Genomic DNA, 20,486 nt, shown 5'->3' on the forward strand with positions numbered 1-20,486 from the left:
GATCCCTTCCTTCTCTTGGGTCCCCCCCTCTCTTTCTGCTCTCTTTTCCGCCCCTTCTTGTTGTCTCTTTGGTGGTCCTCCTCATGGCCTCCAATATCCATATCGCTAACTCCCTTGCCTCTAGACTTGAAGACTCTTTTGGTATGGATGAGGTTCGCTATGAAGTGGTTCTGGTGGGTTCTATCATTGCTGACGAAATTCCAAATATAGAGGGTATAAAAGGGGCTATGAGGTTTGCCTGGGGTGGCTTTGGGGGACTCTTAGGTGGCGTTTGGCAGTGCTTAATTTTTTTAAAAAGCAGCTTTAATAAAAATTTGGCAAGAGTTGGCTGTTTGGTAAACCCAAAAAAACACACTTATTTTAAAAACCCCCATCATAAAAAGCAAAAACTCAAAGTCAGGTATGTGGTGCTTTGAAAAGCTGCTTAAAAAAAGAGCCGGTTTTCTCATTAATGAAAGTTTCATTATCCCTATAATACCCCTAAGTATTTCACAAAATGACAACATTTGACCCACTAAAAAAATAGATCTCACGACTTCACACTCTCTGACCTTCACTTCTCACAGACTGCTCTTCTCACTGTTCATCTTCTTCCTCCCCCTGCATCTCAAAACTCCATCTCAATCAAGGACCTTAATTGCCGACAACAATCAGCTACTTATCAGTGAGTTCATCTCCCATTACATTTATGATTTTTAGGTTTATATATGTTATGAAATTAGGTTTTTTGTTTGGTTTCTATGAAATTGGGGGATTTGTGTTCTTGGGGCTTTGGGGGAAGACACAGGAGAGACAGAGTAGGCTTGCTAGTTCTATGAAAATCTATATTATATATATATATATATATCATATATATGTATATATATGATTGCAACCCAAGTCCCCAAGTCAGGTCCGTGTTGATTTTTCCAATGTCCTCACCTTGTTGTCTTCAAGCTCAAATTTAGTTTTAGTTCTCTTTTAGTTAGAAGACAAATGGTTATACGTACAAGCCATCTATATATGTATACGTATAGTCTGGGTTATAACCCTAATTAGGATGAAGGAGAACCCTTCAACGTACCATCGGCCCTTTAATTTTCACGCAAGCCATCTGCTTATATTGTCAAACACACAATAGTTATTAGAATTATGGGGATGTTAGGTAAAAGAGTAGATTAAAGCTAGACAAAAGAAGAACATTTAAATGTCAAAGATAAGAACAAATATGTCCAAGTACAAAAGAACAAACTGAGACATGGATAAGTTTGATGAATCACCATGCTTGACATCCATTATTGAGGCAAGATTTCTATATTTCATATATCTATACCAGAGGAGCAAGCTGTCTGCACTGAGCTTTTCTAGAAATCTACCAGAGGCACATCAATCTTGGCCTTGTTTATACATATATACAGGGTCCGCAAATTCACTTCTCTTTTTTGCTTTTTTGTTTTTGGTTTTTTGCTTTTCAATTCAATTCATAATATCATCTTGCCTTAGAAGCTGGAAATATTGGCTAAGACTTTATGTTATCTTTGTCTCCTCTTGGCAGAATAGGCTTGCTAGTTCCTCGAGTAATATATGTTAAAGATTAGGAAAATTATATAGTTCTTGTTCTTATGTCAATTGTGAAGGTGATCAGTTTATTTTCATGTGTGGATTCTTCTTGTTCTTGGTTTTCTTTCATGAATCATTAGGAATACTCTATGCTTGGACTCTTTGTCCCTTGTTGAGATTGAGAAGTGGGTTTAAGGAAGTTTTGTTGGGAGCCTTCATCATTTTGAAACATATAGCATATAGTGGATAATATATATGAATATTCATACCTGTGGGAAAACGAAAGTTTGCTATTTTTATGCTTTTAGTATAATGTATATTAGGACAATTATTTGCTATTTTCTTTTTCTCATACTCAACACATATTGCTTTAGTAAGGATGGGAAAGAATGTGGGAAGTTCATCAAAAGCTCCAGCGACATGGAATAACCATAATATATCCATATTCTGTGATTTGTGCATCAAGGAGGTGGATGCCGGACGTCGTCCTGGCACTCATTTTAAAAAAGAAGGATGGGAAAATTTGAGAGTCAACTTTAGTAAAGAGACAGGAAATAATTATAATAAGGGGCAACTGAAAAATAAGTGGGATGCACTCAAAATTGAGTGGAAATTGTGGAAAGAGCTCGTAGGCAAAGAAACTGGTCTAGGATGGAATTCGAGCAAGGGTACTGTTGATGCATCTGATGAGTGGTGGAATAATAAAATTCAGGTGTGTGCAATATTTCTTTTTAGATTAATCTTTTGTCTTCCCCTTTTTATTTTATTAACATGCATTTATATTAACAATCCATATGTCTTTATAATGTAGATAAATGCTGAATATGCAAAGTTGCGTAAAAAAGGCATTATTCCTGAGATGGAGGAGAAGCTAGATAGGATGTTCATGAATACCACGGCCACTGGTGAACATGCTTGGGCACCTTCATGGACAATCCAGATGATGAAGAGGCGGAGATTAACCTATCTATATGTGCTTCAGCACGAGCAATTGAATTATATTATATGAAATATATTCATAAAAATCCTTGTATGGATTCTCCACAAACAGGTAATATCTGGTTGATGGAATTATTACATGGGAATGATAGGCGATGTCATGCCATGTTAAGGATGGACAAAGATGTATTTTACAGATTATCTAATGAGTTGCAATCTAATTATGGGTTAAGGGGTTCTAGGAATATGAATTCCATTGAGATATTGGGAATGTTTGTACACATGCTAGGACATGGTGTGGGGAATAGGTTAGCACAAGAAAGATTTCAACACTCGGGTGAGACAGTGAGTAGATATTTTAGTTACATGTTGGATGTTATATGTCGTATGGCAATGGATGTCATCAAACCGATGGATCGTGAATTTAGTGATATTCCACAAGCAATATTGGGAGATTCTAGATATATGCCTCATTTTAAGGTAAAAATTGCATCTATCACTTCTCTCTCATTTTTGTTTATGATTATAGTTATACACATTGAAAATTTTGTCCAACTATCATTTTTAGGATTGTATTGGGGCTATAGATGGAGTACATGTTCAAGCTTCAATACCACCTCAAGATCAAGTACCTTATATTGGTAGGAAAGGGATGCCAACTCAAAACGTTATGGCCGTATGTAACTTTGACATGCAATTTATATTTGCATGTGCCGGGTGGGAGGGCACTGCACATGATACAAGAGTGTTTCTTTCGGTTCTACGCAATGAAAATTTAAATTTCCCTAAGCCTCCAAGCGGTAAGAATTATGGTCAATTAACCTTTGTGTTTTTCATTACTTACTTAGTCCAATTATATATATATATATATATATATATATTAAGAAAAATGAATATTGTATTTCACAGGGAAATATTATTTAGTAGATGCAGGGTACCCACAGATGAGAGGTTATTTGGGACCATATAAAGGCGAAAGGTATCATCTCCCGGATTTTCGTAGGGGAAGCCAACCAACGGGTTATAAAGAGGTATTCAATCATGTTCATTCTTCTCTTAGGAGCGTTATTGAAAGAACCTTTGGAGTATGGAAGAAAAGATGGAAAATTTTAAGAGATATGCCTAATTATCCATTCAACAAGCAAGTGAAGATAGTCATTGCTACAATGACACTTCATAATTATATAAGGAGGCATGCCCAACATGATAGACATTTTGATGCTTCAAATGATATCTTAAGTGAAGAGATAGATGAGGATGTTGATGTACAACAAGAACTTCATAGTCTTAATGACAATGGAACACAAGAGATGGAAGCATTGAGAAATAGCATCGCTACAAGTTTAATGAATGCATCTAATTAGCTTCTTTTATATTGTAGTGATCTATTTGGGAATGTCAAAATTGAACAATTTTTGTATATTTGTTATGCCTCCGAAGCCCTCAAAACACATTGTTATTATTAATATAACAATATTTAGAACTACTTTTGTTACAATATTAATTTATAATTTGTGGTAATATATGTGTGCTAATTGTAGATTACAAATTTTGATAAATTAAAAAGTGCAAATTAGAAAAAGAAAACAAATTTATGTAGTGAAGTTTGTTTTCTTTTTTTAAAGTAGAAAAAGAATGAAGAAAAAAACAAACAGTTTCATCATCATGCCCTTTTCGGTAATTATACATACTAAAAGCACTTCTGAAAAAAATTTACCAAACACTTTGACTACTCACAGCAGTTTTTCAGATACAGTTTACCAAACGCCTAGCTGCTTTTTTTTCACAGCTGATTATTTTCGCAGACAAAAGCAAGCAATGCCAAACTAGCCCTTAATTGCTTATTTCCGGAAGAATGTTTTCACAATAACTACTTCTAAGACCGTGGCCTCTGCGATTCTTGAGGGAGGGCCTTGGAATATAATGAATTACTGCTTTAATGTTGTCGTTTGGCCACCTGAGCTCACAATTGACGAGGTCCCTACCCACCTGGTCCCTTTTTGGGTTCAAATCACCGACCTTACTCTGGAAAAAATGAATATCTCAAATGCAAGGATTATTGGTCAAGAGATTGGGGAAGTTCTAGATGTTGAGGATCCAGTTGCAAACCATGTAATCTCACGGGGCTATCTCCGAGTTAAGGTTCTTTTGGACTCTCGTAAACCTCTCTCTACGGGCTTTTGGCTCCCCAGATCTGAGCACTACTCTGTTAGGGTGGATTATAACTATGAGGGCTTGAATAACTTTTGCTACGTCTATGGGAGATTAGGACATTGTGAAGACTCTTGCAAGGGAGGCAATGTCCGCTCCACCTCCATCTCTGATTTCGGTAATCCGTGGTATGGTCCATGAATGAAAAGGAGGGTGGCGCGCCTCATCTTGAACTTGGAAAGTGCCAGATTGCCCCGACACAGTCGTCAGCTTCCCCCGCCCAAGCAACTCTGGTCTGAAGTGACTGATTCGTGTGATTCGGTCCATGTTAGAGATGGACCTAACCCCCAACACGTGTCAGTACATACTACGTTGAACTGTGACCGGTCCATTTCCTCATAAGTTGGCAGCTCTGGAACTGGCAGGTCTGTTTTTCAAAGGAAGCCTGACTCTTTCTCTAGCCATTCTGCGCCCTTTGCTACCCCTTTAATCAAGATCAATCTGTACCCAAGATGTTTGGTCAACCTGGGTCTCTGTCTGATAGGTTCCTTAGTGGCAATGCTTTTGACAGAGCTATGACTCTAGCCCTAACCCACAAATCTTGGCCATCATCTCAAGCCCATGCCCAAAGCGCAAAAAGGCGTTTGGACACTATGATGGGCCCGTTCTCCCTTCCTGTGCAGAAATTGAAGGCCCATCGATGTGAGATGTCTGAGCCCCTTCTCCTCCCTTTGGTGAATGTCCAAGAAGATTGTAACCATGCCCAACCTTTTGTGTCCCCAATTGAAAGTGGGCCTACTGAGATTATCCCCTTATCCCCTCTTATCTTTTCCCTCAATAGTGACGACCCTCACATCATTTCCTCATCTCTTGTCCTTTCTTTTTCAACCCCATCTGCTACCCAACTTTTCAATCAACCCTCCCCTCCAATATCTGGCAAGCGCAAAGCGCAAAACCTGCCCTATGAGGATCGTTCCCGAATCAGTAAAGCTAGAATCATCCCCTCCCTTGAGGGGGTTTCTATGCCGAGTCTTTAGTACCAGGTCATGCCAACTCGTCGGTGCGGTAATTGGAAAAGGGGGTGTGACCAAGCTCGTGGGGGCAGAGGGCGAGGCCAACGAGCTATAAGAAGGTCAGGAAAAAGTGATGGTGAGTCCTCTCTTCCTTAGGGAATTGATCTGAGTAACTTTCGCGAAATTAGAGTTGAATTTATGGATGATGCTCATGTCAATTTCGACAACAAGGATGTACCTGATTTGGCTTCAAAAGATCTTAGTTGGGAGGGGCAATCCCACATCTAGGGTTGTGGTGGCTGGCCCGAGTCAGCCACACGGTTGTCATGATCCACCTCTCTTGGAACTGTCAGGGCTTGGGGCGAGCCTTGATAGTCCAGAAGTTAGGGGAGCTCGTGCGTTCCCACGCCTCTTCTATGGTATTCCTCATGGAAACCAAACAATCTTGCCATAGAGTTACTCAACTACGGAGACATTTCGGCTATCAACAGGGTACTACATTTGATTCGTTTGGTCTAGCAGGCGGCCTTGCTCTCTGGTGGCACCCTAAAGTGGAAGTGGAGATTTTATCTGCTTCAAAAAATATGATCGACTCTATTGTCAGGAATAAGAGTGACGGATTTTTCTATCGCATTTCTTGGATTTATGGCCCTCCTTATCGTGAGGAAAAACCTATGTTCTAGTCTAGCATGGGAAATTTGAGTATGCAGGCTTCTCTTCCTTGGATTTGCATTGGGGATCTAAATGAAATTTTGTGTAACATTGAGAAGGAAGGAGGCCTTCTTTGACCGTGGAGTCGAACATGATATCTTCGCTCTTTCATGGATTTGAATGGTCTCTTCGATATGGGCTTTACTAGGCAAAAATTTACTAGGGAAAATCGTCAGGATCGGGATTCCCTTATTCATATTCGCCTTGATCGTGGTCTTATTAATGCTTCTTGGCTCCAAGCGCTGCCTGACTCTTTTATTTATCATGTCCCGAGAGTGGGGTCTGACCATTCCCCCCTCATGCTTCATTTATTCTCGGTTACAACTAGGAGACGGAAACTCTTCAAGTTTGAAGAATTTTGGGCTGACGATCCTGAGTGTGGTTTGGTTATTGACAGAAGCTGGTGCTTGGAAGATGTTGGGAATTCGATCTCTTCCCTGACTAGAAAGCTTAAGAAGTGCAGATTGGAGCTCCTTAAATGGAGTAGGATTAGTTTCCCAAATAACAGATCCCGTATCTCCTCCCTCATTCAGGATCTTGAGATTATCCAATCAGAGAATGCTTTGAATTTTAATCGTGCAAGGGAGTCGGAGGTCCTTTCTGAATTAGCTCGGGTGTGGTCTCTTGAAGAATGCTATTGGAAACAGCGTTCCAGATTGAATTGGCTAACCGCAGGTGATGCCAATACCAAAATTTTCCACTTATCCACCCTTCATCAGAGACAGAAAAATCGGATTATATCTCTGCAAAATTCTGAGGGTTTGGTGATCTCTGGGGATTTGTGTGTTCGTGCCGAATTTGAGTCTTTTTTCAAGGAATTATTCTCTGCCAGTGGTCCTAGAAGCTGGGGTGACATTCTCAGGTGTATTCATCCCAAGGTCTAGATGGCTCAAAATACAATACCTCCCTAATGCTTCCTTTCTCTTGTGATGAGATTCACATTCCTGTCAAACAATTGGGTCTTTTTAAGGCCTGGGGCCGGATGGTTTCCCTGGCCATTTCTACCACAAATACTAGGAAACTGTTCAAACGTCCATTAATGACTTGGTGCTTTAGTTCTTTAGTGGTAACTGCCATTTGGACAAGCTTAATGAAACCAACATTGTCCTGATTCCTAAGGTCCCCAATTCCGTCCTATTAGCCTTTGCAACAACTCCTATAAGATTCTTTCTAAGCTTATTGTCAACAGTTTGAAGTCCATCTTGCCAAACCTTATTAGCCCACACCAGACCGCTTTTGTTCCTGGGCATCAAATCCATGATAATATCCTCTTGGCTCACGAAGCATTTCACTACCTCAGGTTGAAGAATTCCGAACATGCTTTTGAATTGGGGCTTATGATCGTATGGAGTGGGATTTTCTTAAGGCCACCCTAGCTCATTTCGGGTTTGATCACCGGTGGATCTGCTTGGTTATGAGATGTGTGCAAACGGTTTCTTTTTTTGTGATTCTTAATGGTTCTCCCGGTCCTTGCTTTCGCCCCTCCCGTGGTCTAAGGCAGGGAGATCCCCTCTCCCCTTATCTATTTCTCTTTATTTGTGAGGTTCTTTCTCTAAATATCATTCATGTTGTTGAATCTGGCTCTCTCCAAGGGATTAAGTTGAGCAGAGATTGCCTGGGTATTTCTCATCTCTTCTTCGCAGACGATTCTCTGTTCTTTCTCAAGGCCTCCCCTAACAATTGCAATGCCCTAAAGGGGATCCTTGATCGTTACTGCACTGCCTCTGGTCAATCTATTAATTTCCAAAAATCAAGCCTTTACTTCTCACCAAATTCCAACGATTCCATCATGGAGCTCTGTGGCAATATTTTTGGCATCCCAGCTGCTAGCTGCCCGGGTAAATATCTCGGCCTCCCAACCTTTTGGGGCCGGTCTAAAGTTGATGCTCTAGCTTATGTCAGAGACCGAATCAACCAAAAAATTGCAGGCTGGAAACTTGACTTCCTTTCTCAGGCGGGGCGTAAAGTCCTTATTAAATCTGCCGCTTAATTGATCGGGACTCTAGATCCTGGGATATCTCTCACATTGTGCCTTTCATCAGTCCTGAGGTTGCAAATAAGATTAGATCTCTCCCTATCGGTACTTCTACCACCAATGACAGACTTATTTGGGCAGCAGTTAAGTTCGGAAACTTCACCGTTAAATCTGGCTAGCATTGGTTGCGGTCTTCCATCTCCTGCGACTCCTCTAATCGGACCGGGAGTTCACATATCGTAAATAAAGAGGTGTGGAAGCTCGTTTGGAATGCCAAGGCAACCCGTAAGATCAAGAATTTCCTTTGGCGTGTGATCTAAAATTCCCTTCCCACGGAAGCCAACTTGTTTAGAAGAAAATGTGCCTATTCTCCTATTTGCAGCCTATGTAACTCCCATCCGGAGACTGTTGAACACATGCTTCTTTTATGTCCTTGGACTAGAGCAGTTTGGTTTGGTAGCCCCCTTAATTACTGCCCGGACTTGTCATCGATTTCCACCTTTGATGCTTGGTTTTTGGACCTTTTAAGTGGTGATTTTTTGTTCATCTCCCATAAGGAGTAGTGCCTTTCCTTTATTTTGTTATGCTTCTGGGAGATTTGGAAAGCCAGGTGCCATGCCTCTTTCAGATGTATCTCACTCTCTCCGGCCCATGTAATTGACAGCTCTATCCGTTTACTAACGGAGGTCTTTGATGTCTATGCTCCCCTTAGTGTGTTGCCTCAGACTTTGGTGTCTTCAATTGTCACGTCTCGTTGGTCTGCTCCCCCCTTGAAGTTGTTAAAGTAAATGTTGATGGTGCCTGGTCTGGGCCTTCGCAGGTGGCAGGTATTGGTGTGGTCTTCCGCAACCACGCAGGCTATTTTGTTGCTGCCTCTTCGCAACATTGTGTTCTCCCTTCTGCGGCTGCGGTCGAAGCCAAGGCGGCTGCTGTTGGTCTTAAGCTTGCTTCCTGTTTGGGAATCCAAAATATCATTCTTGAATCTGATAGTCAAGTCCTTATATCTAGTTTGAACAGCAGGCCTGATGTCTGTGACTGGAGGATCTTTCCTTTTTTGGATGAAATTAGACATCTTAGCTCTTCTTTCAACCAATGCTCTTGGGGTTGGGTCTGTCGTGAAGCTAACGGTGCTGCGGATGCAGCCACAAAGCTTGCCAAATGGAGGTTGTGCTTTTGTAACTGGGTTGATACCCCTCCACCCTCCTTGGTCTCGATTATGTCTCGCGATGGGCTCCCTGTCCCCCCGGTTTAGACTTAATTTTTTTCTAGCTTTTTAGTTGTTTCTTTCTGCTGGCCTTCTCTGGCTCCTTCTGTTTTTTGGCTGCCTTTTTATTTTGCTTTCTTGTTGCTACGTGCTTTGTTCTGTTGCTTGGTCTTTTTGGCTGCTTTTCTTTAATGAAAGATCTCTGTCCAAAAAAAAAAAAAACCAAAGCTGCTAGCCGTATGGGCATCCTAACTTATATATAATGCTCACACTACCTCAAGATCTCATAAGAGGCAGATAGTATTCTTAAAAAATTATAACCTGTCATCTTCATCAACCCAAGTTCTCAGTGAAAATCATACTAGCATAAAATTTGGATAAGACTACAAGGCACAAAGTCTGTATTAACAAACACAAATTTTATTTACCACAGATTTCCTAAACAAAGTTCAAACACCTGACAAGATGAAACCATCGAACACAAATTGGTAGCATAGATTTCCTAAAACAGGTAACAACTCCGTAAATTGTTGCATGAAATGTCATTCATCTTTAAAACATAACCATAGTGACAACAACATAAATGAGACCTCAAAAGAGGAAAAAAAAAAAGGAGGGGGCAGGTGGTGGAAGATTGGAGGGGAGAGAGAGAGAGAGAGAGAGAGAGAGAAATCTAAGGCACAAAAGACAACAAAGAAAACAGCAATATTATGAGAAATACTTCAATCTCCCTGAAGAACCGTCAGGAAACAGAAACATATCAAGATTATAGCACCAACTCATAACATATATAGAGAACTTTTTCAAAAGAAAATGACATCCGTATATTTTCAGAACATGTGAAACAATACAATACTTGATAAACTTGAATCTTATATTCCCCAAACATCTGTCCATTTATCCCCATATTTTCTGCCAATATGTCAATTCTTTTATTTTAATACGACCAATATTTAAATCATGCAAAAACAAAAAATTGAAAAAGAAAACCTGGGAAGCTCAAACATCTTTGCGCCTGAAAATAAGGCGCACCATCATACAAGATAAAACAAGCAATGAAGAATTGGGACCAAAGATTTCTTCAAGAGTATATTTCAGGAAAAAGCAAAAATTTGGATGGTAACCTTTATATATTGTAATCTTAAAATATATATTGTTCAAACATCTCAGTACCCGAAAATAAATCTCAAACATGTCAATACGCGAAAATAAAGCTCAAACATCTCAGTACCCGAAAATAAGGCTCAAACATCTTAGTACCCGAAAATAAAGCTCAAACATCAAACAAGATTGGAACCAAAAATGTCTTTAAACAAAATTTTAAATGATCTTATACATAACACTAGTGAAAACAAGCATAGGTCAGAAACTAACCCAACAACAAGGAAAAGAGAGCAAGATATGTTTAAGGCACAAAAGATATGGTAAAAAGAAAAGAAGATAGAGTAAACACAGAAAATCATAACACAAAGACAATATCATGCTCAATTAGAAGACTTACAATGACAATCAGAAAATAAGAACCCAAAGAGTTGACAGCAGTAGTTAAGAAAATAAAATTCTATTAAAAGCTAAAGAAAAAGAAGCTCTTAAAATGCCTCACTTGCTTCTGTCACCTGTAAAAGGGCCCAGGACATATACTGACCATAACTGAATCAAAATCAATTAACACAATGCTATACCAAAACAATCTACACACAACCCAAAAGTCCACACATTTTCAAAAATAAGCTTTGCGTACAAGTTTTTAAACTGTAGAAGGGTAAAACAAGTCAAATTTATAGTGTGCCAAGCCAACCTTACTAGTTATTCTACTCCGCTACACATAACAGTTAGACACTATAGAGCAGGAATAGTATAATTAGAGACCAAAGAGTAACAGGAACTGCGTCTGCTCCCCATCAGAAACTCTGCCCCACTGCAGGCTTGGGCACATCAGAAAGTACCATGTTTTTTTTTTGTAAATGATGAGAACCAAACACGTCCAAATAAAAATGGTTTCCTATTTATTTTGTTTGGAGTGCCCTCATCAGCTCTGGCAATTGTTTAAAACGTGGCACTTCTAAGGTTTCTGTTTATTTGATTTTCAGTCATTGATAAAAGGAAATTTGAGTGGACTTAATTTGTGCTCATGTACATTGACAGAAAACGTTTGAAACAGTGAAATATTACAATACCAAATGAACTCTAACCAGAGCTGTATACAATTTTATTTACCAGATACGGCAACTTAAATAAAAAATTCGCTGCTGCTTGCTGGGCATTCTAATCTATATATAATGCTCAAACTACCACAAGATCTCATAAGATGCAGATAGTGTACTTTAAAACTTACTTTCAACCTTTCTTCTTCATCAACCCAAGTTCTCAGTGAAAATCATACTAGTATGAAACAAACCTAAATTTTATTTACCATAGATTTCCTAAACAAGACTCAAAACATCTGATAAGATGAAACCAAAGAACACAAATTGGTAGCATAGATTTCCTAAACAGTAGCAGCTCTGTAAATTGTCGCATGAAATGTCATTGATCTTTAAAACATAACCATAGTGACAGCAACATAATTGAGACCCCAGAAAAAGAAAAAGAAAAAGAGGGGTAGAGATCTAAGCCACAAAAGAAAAAACAAAGAAAACACTGATTGGGTTATTTCATAAATATAGGGGAGAAATGAAGATGGCGTACCTGATTATCAGAGTCACTGACGCAAATGCCACTGCAGGGTTTAAAGGAAGGGTCACACTCCATAGTTTTCCTTCATATTATGGCATTATTGACGCGAAGAGACAGTATAAGAGTGAAAAAAAAAATATTGGGTCCTTTGTATCTTCTCAGCATTGTTCAAACATCTCAGTACCCGAAAATAAATCTCAAACATCTCAATACGCGAAAATAAAGCTCAAACATCTCAGTACCCGAAAATAAGGCTCAAACATCTTAGTACCCAAAAATAAAGCTCAAACATCAAACAAGATAAACAAGCAATGAAGAATTGGAACCAAAGATGTCTTTAAACAAATTTTTAAATGATCTTATACATAATACTAGTGAAAACAAACATAGGTCCCAAACTAACCCAACAACGAGGAAAAGAGAGCAAGATATGTTTAAGGCACAAAAGATAGAGTAAAAAGAAAAGAAGATAGAGTAAACACAGAAAATCATACCACAAAGACAATATTATGCTCAATTAGAAGACTTACAATGACAATCAGAAAATCAGAACCCAAAGAGTTGACAGCAGTAGTTAAGAAAAGAAAATTCTATTAAATGCTAAAGAAAAAGAAGCTCTTAAAATGCCTCGCTTCTGTCACCTGAAAAAGGGCCCAGGACATACTGAACATAATTGATTAACACAACGCTAATACCAGATCAATCTACACACAACCCAAAAGTCCATACAGTTTCAAAAATAAGCTTAATGTACACGTTTTTAAACTGTAGAAGGGTAAAACAAGTCAAATTTATGGTGTACCAAGCCAACCTTCCTAGTTATTCTACTCTGATACACATAACAGTTAGAAACTACAGAGCAGGGATAGTATAATTAGAGACCAAACAGTAACAGAAACTGCGTATGCTCCCCATTAGAAACTCTGCCCCACTTCAGGCTTAGGCACATCAGAAAGTACCATGTTTTTTTTGGTAAATGATGAGAACCAAGGATCCTGTTTAACATGTCCAAATAAAAATCGTTTCCTATTTTTATTATTTGGAGTGCCCTCATCAGCTCTGGCAATTGTTTAAAACGTGGCACTTCTAAGGTTTCTGTTTATTTGATTTTCAGTCATTGATAAAAGAAAATTTGAGTGGACTTAATTTGTGCTCATGTACATTGACAGAAAGTATACTTTAAAACTTACTTCCAACCTTTCTTCTTCATCAACCCAAGTTCTCAGTGAAAATCATACTAGTATGAAACAAACCTAAATTTTATTTACCACAGATTTCCTAAACAAGGCTCAAAACATCTGAAAAGACGAAACCAAAGAACACAAATTGGTAGCATAGATTTCCAAAACAGTAGTAGCTCTGTAAATTGTTACATGAAATGTCATTGATCTTTAAAACATAACCATAGTGACAGCAACATAAATGAGACCCTAGAAAAAGAAACAAAAAAGGAGGGAGAAATCTAAGCCACAAAAGAAAATACTGATTGGGTTATTTCATAAATATAGAGGAGAAATGAAGATGGTGTACCTGATTATCAGAGTCACTGAAACAAATGCCACTGCAGGGTTTAAAAGAAGGGGGCACACTCCATAGTTTTCCTTCATATTATGGCATTATTGACGTGAAGAGACAGTACCAGAGGGAAAAAAATTGAGGGGACCTGACCAGCCAACAACCTTTGCAACTGAACATCTTTGACAAGAAATCCTTATTAAATCAAAACCAACATAAAGATGCAGAAACATTCTTTTACAAGGAATAATTTGTTGCTCAAGATGCTAAATATTCTGGCTTGCATCATTATCATTCTTTATTAAACCAAAAAGAAGAGATAAAAACTAGCACAATGATAAACTCAGAAAGCAATGTACTCGGAACAAAGAAAAAAAAAACTTTATGAACAAGCACATACTTTGCTAATGTTTCCAAGATATCTGGATGTCTAGGATTGCATCAAGAGAGACAACTATATCCACATTGGAGACCTCATCTATAACAAATTAGAAAGTAAAACTTAAAAGAGATTCCCTAATAATAGCAAGATTCTAAGTTATCTATAACAAATTTGAAAATCCTGTTGAGGTGGCTCTCGATGAAAACATCAATTTGTGGGACATGAATTCCACAAACACTTTGAGATGTCTCATTTAAAAGAATGCAACTGAGGCCTTTGCACACCAACCTTCTCAACGGTTCCTATTGATCTCAAAATGTGAATCTAAGCCAATAGGTCCTTTGTATCTTCACAGCATTATAAAAGCACTAACTTATCAACCTATGGTCTAAGCCAAGAAATATAACTTATTGTCACCTCCCATGCACATGCTCAAAGATCTCGTCGTCTTCGAGTGGCATATATAGATCCCTCTAAGCCAAGTAGGAAGTATTTGAAACAAAAAAACATTTATGGATTTTAGCATCCAATACATCACCATAGAAGCTATTACAAAACGATCACGGCACAAACCTTTTTATAGCACTTTTAGAAATGGTTGTGATACATTATGTTATTGAAATTAGCAGTTTCTTAAGAACAATGTTAGCTAAGCCTAAAGAAAAGATAACAAATCATTTACTGTATGGAAGGTCACAAGAAAACTTATTAGAACAATCAATAATGGAATTTTCACACTCCATTTTCCTTTTCAATTTAACAAAAACAAAAAGTATCTGTAATATAAAATCTTTGGCAATTTTACCTGAAATAGCCATGATATAACCCTTATTGAAGAGATGATGAAGGAAACATAATATAAAATTAGAAATTTGCTATCATACTGAAGAGTACAAATCATGTATAAACAAAACAGTTGATATGTTCTTTGTTTACACAGCTTATAGCATAATTTGAAAGAGGTAGCCAGATAAACTCAGCAATAAACAAAGTAATGAAACTTTGATAAAAGAATAGAACACGTGGTAGAAAGGCTAACAAAACTTGTCATAATCAACTGATAATTACAGCTCCTTGAAATTAAATCCAAAGTGACAAATATAACTTGTTTCATCATCAAGGACAACTATTACTCAATCCACCATCTAAATACCTTACAAACACTTACTTAACAAAGCCTACCAATAACCAAAGAGAATTCAACCTAACATTAATACATCAAAAATCCATCTTAAACATAAATTTGATAAGAACAAACAACTTCTTATCAGTCAATGAGTCAAATTAAACACAGTAACATACTCTTTCTCTTTCTTGGTGTCTGCATTCTAGCGCTGAATGTTAAGCATCTGCTTAGCCTCAGTCTGCTCCTCCAACAATCCATCACTAGTATACTTGCTCAGCAGCTCCTTCTTCTTCTTCTCCAGCACCATCTTCTCAATCTCCTTATCGTCCGGCAACGGCACGTGCACCACAAACTCTTTCTCCCTCTCACTCCTCTCTTGTAATTCCCTTTCTCTCTGCCTCTCCTCCTCAACCACCTCTTCTTCCTCTTCAAACAAAACCTCCTTCGCCTTCACCACCTCCCCACTCTTCACCGCCCTCCTTGCCTCTTTCCTTATCTCCTCCATCCTTTTCCACTCCGCCACTGCCTCCGCTCTCATTTTCTGCTCCGCCGGAGCCTCAACCTTCTCCAGAACCCCATCCTCATCGTCCCTATACCCATAATAGCTCGCATCAATCCTTTTGTATATATCGTACCTCGTCCTCCGCTTTCTCAGCTCCGGCGGCTTCTCGAAAAGCTCTCTGACTCCCGGCAACTTCTTCGCCGCACCGAAATACCGATACCCAGGGCCTCGGCCGCTAGGGTTTGGGACGTCAATGATGTTGCCATCAAGGTCCGTCATCTTAGGGGCGTGTTTCGCATAGTTAGGGCCTCCGAGCTCAACAATTCGTCGTTCCCAATGAACCTTCTCCCGTATGAGCTTGTTGATCTCGTCGTTGAGGTCGCGGAGACGGTGCTCGCCAAGCCCTTCGTTTTGGATCTCGGCGACTTTTCGGCCAATCTCTCCCATGATTTGCTGCCGCCATTTGGAGGCCTCGGCAAGGTCCCGGCATTCGGAGGCCAGGTATGGACGTCGCTCTTTTGGCTTTTTCTTCTCTTCGGCTTTGAGTGTGATGAATCGATTGAGCATCGACTGCGCTTTCTCTTCGTTCCGAGCCATTGCGATTTGCTGCAAATTATTCAAACAAGCACTGGGGAAATTCCGTTAAACCCTAGTGTATTTGGCTCGGGTTTCTGCGTGGGTGGTATTGCAATGTCAAGGTGGTGTTGACTGTGGCGTTGACTCCGGAGAGGCTGAAAAGAAGGATCTGCTGACTGCGAGAGAGCGAGAGAGAGTGAGAGAGTAGGCTTTGTCGTTTTATACGTGGTAATTGGTAAAGGAGAGAGAGGATCAGATTCTACAACGCCAGGACGATCTTTTGTGACTATTGGAGTTGTGGTCCGCCTAAAATCTTTGTAAGAACGTCCGCTCTCTAAATTATCTTCTTACAAAATGTAACTTCAACCATCCTCTCTATTCACTTTCTAAAATAGGGAGTTCTCAGAGCTCCTAAATATGATGAGAGAGAAAGAACTCCTAGTAGCTCCCTATAATTTAATGATGCTTTATTTAATAAGTATTTCAAACCTTTATTTAATGTTAATTATTTTTTATTTTATTTTTTAATAGAAATGGACTAATTAAAAAAGAGTTATAACTTTTATGACTCTTCAAATTAGGGAGTATGGTTGGAGTTTAAATTTTATAGAGAGCTCATAAAATAGATTTCTTATATTTTTAACTAAATTTTACCTAAGAAATAAAGAGCATAATTGTGGATGCTCTAACACCAGCCTCCAACCAATCGAGGAATTTCATACTTGCACCCAAAATCTGTGTATGGACCACGTGTCATCATTTTAGCCGTCGGTTGTGTTGGCGAGTTCTTAATTAGGATTTTGGTTCCTTATTTCATTAGAATTTTGGTTACTTACCAATTATTATTTAGTCATATTGTAATAGAGATTTACTTCCTATTGTAATTTAAATATATTTTTTATTTTATTAGGCCTCAACAGATATATAGAGGTAGACTCAACATATTGCCACGTGCCCATCTCACATAAGGGGAAAAAAGCTATTTGAGACGAAAAGTCTATTATCCCTGCAACGTCATCATTTTTTACCAAGTTTGGGACAGAGTTGACGACATGGGGCAAACTGAAATACAAAACCACGGTCAAAAGGGCAATATAGGTCGCTTTCAATTTCAGGGGGCAATGTGAGATTTGACCAAAGTTTCAATGAGCATTTTAACTAATAAGCCTAATAATAATAATATATGTTATTATTTTACAATATAATATATGTATCTTATACATTGGTGAGCATTGAACTAGTTAATTATGTCTTTCGACATGGTTTTATAGGCCTTTCTTAAGGAAGTGTTTTTTATGGGCCCTATATTAGCAATTCCATCTAAGATTAGGATTATATGAAACAAATATGGGACTAAATTTAGTTCAAACTAGGCCTAAGCAAGCCTGTGTATCAAAAAGCGCTAGTTTCTACCTTCCAAAAAGTAAGTCCTTCAAAAAGGGGTACAATGCTGTTGAGGCCCGCTGTGCAACTGCAATATAGTCCCAACAATTAGAACTTTTCCTTTTTCAGATTTATTTGAAGTTTAATAATTAAGTGGTTTTCAAGTTGACTGATTTTTCAAATTGCCTTCCCTATTTGTTTTGAAGCAAAGTAGCCGTAAAAAAATCGAGGCAGAACACCCAAAACCAAGTTAGAGAAATAAGATTGATCTGCAAAAGACTACCAAAAGAGTAAAATTATAAACAACGCGATGATTTTCTCAGATGGTTACAAATGCACAAGCTCTTCCGGAGGAAAAGTGAGTTCAATTGCAGCCATAACTAACAAAAATAGGTGGCAAGATTATTCTCCTCCTAGCACTATACCATGGAAAGAACCTTCTACTCTGGAGTCATATTTAAAAAATCTAATGCCCCATCACAACCTTGTCAAAGTTCCAGTCTTGCACGATGTCCCTTCTTCTTATAGCCCAGCTTCGAACTAGCCGTGGAGCACCTAACATGGAACCGTTGTTTGGAAGAGTTGGTTGTGGGGTTACTTTGGATGATGCAATGTTGGAATGTGCTGGTAGTGGAAAAGATGCCCTCCTCGCTAAGCAGTTGGTAATGGAAGAACATCTTCCCTCATTTTCTGCACTTGAAACAGAGCAACTCCTAAAAGAATGCTATGGACTTTCTACTTTATGGCACACCAGGCATGCCAGACTCATATTTGGACTTACAAAAGCTGTCACCTAATGCAGAATTCCTTGCTGCAATTAATGCCAAGCGCCATAAAGCTAGAATTTTACATTCAGATTGTTGGCGAGTCCTTACCTAGTTAGGATTTTGGTTCCTTACTATGTTAGAATTTTGGTTACTTACTTATTTATCTAGTCTTATTATAATCGAGATTTATTTCCTATTGTAATTTATATTTATTTCCTATTGTAATTTAGTTATATTTCCTATTTTATTTAGGGTTAACACCTCTTTGTACTTGTATAAATACCTTCATATTGGAGAATAATAAAATATGAGCATATCTGAATATTTGTCCTATTTTGTTTGACATGGTATAAGAGCCTAGGTTTTCTTGTTACCTGTGTTTGCGGTCTCCTTGAGAGTCGTTGCTAATCCTTGAGATCCTTTGACAAATTGAGAGTCGTTGGCGTTCCTTATTCCTAACTCATCATGGGTGTTCCTCATTCCTAACCTATCATGGGTCTTCACCTTGTTGTAAATCCTCGTTTCTCCTTTCCTTAATAATCAACATATATTTCTTTTGCCTTAGCCATAGTCGCACTTTTCTGCAATTTTACCCTTGTCTTTGGCCTTACCGTGTTTATATTGAGTCATTACCTTTCTTTTTCGCTACCTATGCCTACTGCTGCCTTTTTCTCTTACTTTTCATCTCTCTATGAGCTTGCTTTCTATTAAAATTAGATTGAGCCCATGTTAGTTTCAGTCTCTTGCGCTCACAGTCGAGCCTCTCCTTTAATTGTATACCATATGGGCAACACCCCCTTTGGCCATTGATGGCATGATCTCTTTCCTCCGTGAGCCTCGTCACCGCTCACCGAGCCTTCTCCTAGCTGGCCTTTGTCTCTCTCTCCGCTGAGCTACACTGCTGTTCCCTTTGCACAACCTGCTCTGGTCCTCTCTCTCTGTGCACACCTATATGACCTTTTTCCCCATTTGATAATGTGTTTCACTTCCTGCCTAGAAACATCTGTGTTTTCTTACTCTCTATTTATTTGGGTGTTACTTTCTCCAAATCTCGACTCTCATACATCGTCGGATTTGAGGGGGAGTGACACTACTGCTTATCTATTCCATTGCAATTCACCTACCTATCTATCATGGTTGATTGTTTGTGCCTATTTCTCAAGTACCACTACTCATATGTGCTTCATCGACCCCTTCTCTTCAAGGGGAAAGAGGGAGTGAAGAGAAGTTGTCTTTGCAATAATGGAAGTATTTTTCATTGTTATTGCTGTTGACTACTATGTCTTTCGCTGGTACTAGTACCGTTGCTCATACCTATTGGGTCTCTTGCTGGAGACAATGTTATTGCTCCTGCCTATTACGACTCTTGCTGGGGACAATGTTGATTACCGTTGATGATGCCTGTTATGTCTCTGCCTTGTTGCTCTTGCTGGTGCAAGTGCCTTGTATTGCTATTGTTGGTACCAGTGTTGTTGTTCCTCCTGTTATGGTGCCAGTATTGTTGCTTATGCCTTTGCCGGTGTGTTTCCGTTGTGGTCATGCCCGTTGACCTTGCCTTTGCTATTGACTTTCTTTGCCTTACCTTTCCTTATTTTTTCGAGGTTTGGCTTTACCTTGCCTTACCCTATTTTTTAGGGTTTGGTTTCTGTCATACCTACTGCGTGCTTACAGTGGTGTTTGTGTTCTGCCTTATCTACTATCGTGCTCACAAGATTCTTGTGTTCTACCATATCTACTGTCATGCTCACAGGGTTTCTGTGTTCTGTCTTACCTATTGCCGTGCTCACAGAGGTTCTATGTTCTGCTATGTGCCCTATTTTTTAGGGTTTGCTCTTGTGTTTATGCTGCGAACTTTGCTTTAGGTTGTCACTTATTTCACTCGTGGTTGACGAAAAGTCCTTCTCTACAATTGGTGCTTCTCAAGTATGGCGTTCTGTGACTCGCTTGTCAAGTTGGGCGTGCGAAATATGTTTGCCCAACTTGAGGGGGAGTGTTGGCGAGTCCTTAGTTAGGATTTTGGTTCCTTA

The 20,486-nt window shown here is 39.0% G+C and overlaps 2 protein-coding genes and 2 pseudogenes across 5 annotated transcripts; 2 read left to right on the forward strand and 2 right to left on the reverse strand.

Annotated features, from left to right (window-relative positions):
* Positions 1-2,113: 2,113 nt before the first annotated feature.
* LOC148920378 (uncharacterized) lies at positions 2,114-3,964 on the forward strand. Of its 4 annotated transcripts, none has more exons than XM_089046563.1 (4): positions 2,114-2,251; positions 2,351-2,958; positions 3,047-3,278; positions 3,388-3,964. In XM_089046563.1, the coding sequence occupies exons 2-4, from the start codon at positions 2,467-2,469 to the stop codon at positions 3,840-3,842; spliced, it is 1,179 nt and encodes a 392-aa protein (XP_088902689.1). In that variant the 5' UTR covers positions 2,114-2,251; positions 2,351-2,466; the 3' UTR covers positions 3,843-3,964. The 4 variants fall into 4 exon arrangements, with proteins under 4 accessions (XP_088902689.1, XP_088902690.1, XP_088902691.1 ...); XM_089046564.1 differs by having other exon boundaries at positions 3,403-3,964; XM_089046565.1 differs by having other exon boundaries at positions 3,406-3,964.
* Positions 3,965-6,463: 2,499 nt separating this feature from the next.
* LOC148920379 (uncharacterized) lies at positions 6,464-7,237 on the forward strand. Its single transcript, XM_089044612.1, has one exon. The coding sequence runs from the start codon at positions 6,464-6,466 to the stop codon at positions 7,235-7,237; it is 774 nt and encodes a 257-aa protein (XP_088900738.1).
* A 7,894-nt stretch (positions 7,238-15,131) lies between these two features.
* Positions 15,132-16,525, reverse strand: LOC103322574 (uncharacterized; annotated as a pseudogene).
* Positions 16,526-18,158: 1,633 nt separating this feature from the next.
* LOC103322583 (uncharacterized) lies at positions 18,159-18,461 on the reverse strand (annotated as a pseudogene).
* Positions 18,462-20,486: the final 2,025 nt, after the last annotated feature.

This window comes from Prunus mume, linkage group LG2, assembly GCF_029339155.1.
Source record: "Prunus mume cultivar Tortuosa linkage group LG2, ASM2933915v1, whole genome shotgun sequence".
In the NCBI taxonomy this organism is placed as follows: Eukaryota; Viridiplantae; Streptophyta; class Magnoliopsida; order Rosales; family Rosaceae; genus Prunus; species Prunus mume.

Excerpts from the sequence above, each read along its gene's own strand:
- LOC148920379 (XM_089044612.1), top strand. The coding sequence starts at position 6,464 with ATGGATTTGAATGGTCTCTTCGATATGGGCTTTACTAGGCAAAAATTT.
- LOC148920378 (XM_089046563.1), top strand. The coding sequence starts at position 2,467 with ATGGACAATCCAGATGATGAAGAGGCGGAGATTAACCTATCTATATGT. Across the intron at positions 2,959-3,046 it reads GATATATGCCTCATTTTAAG|GATTGTATTGGGGCTATAGA; the intron begins GTAAAAATTGCA and ends TATCATTTTTAG. Across the intron at positions 3,279-3,387 it reads TTTCCCTAAGCCTCCAAGCG|GGAAATATTATTTAGTAGAT; the intron begins GTAAGAATTATG and ends TGTATTTCACAG.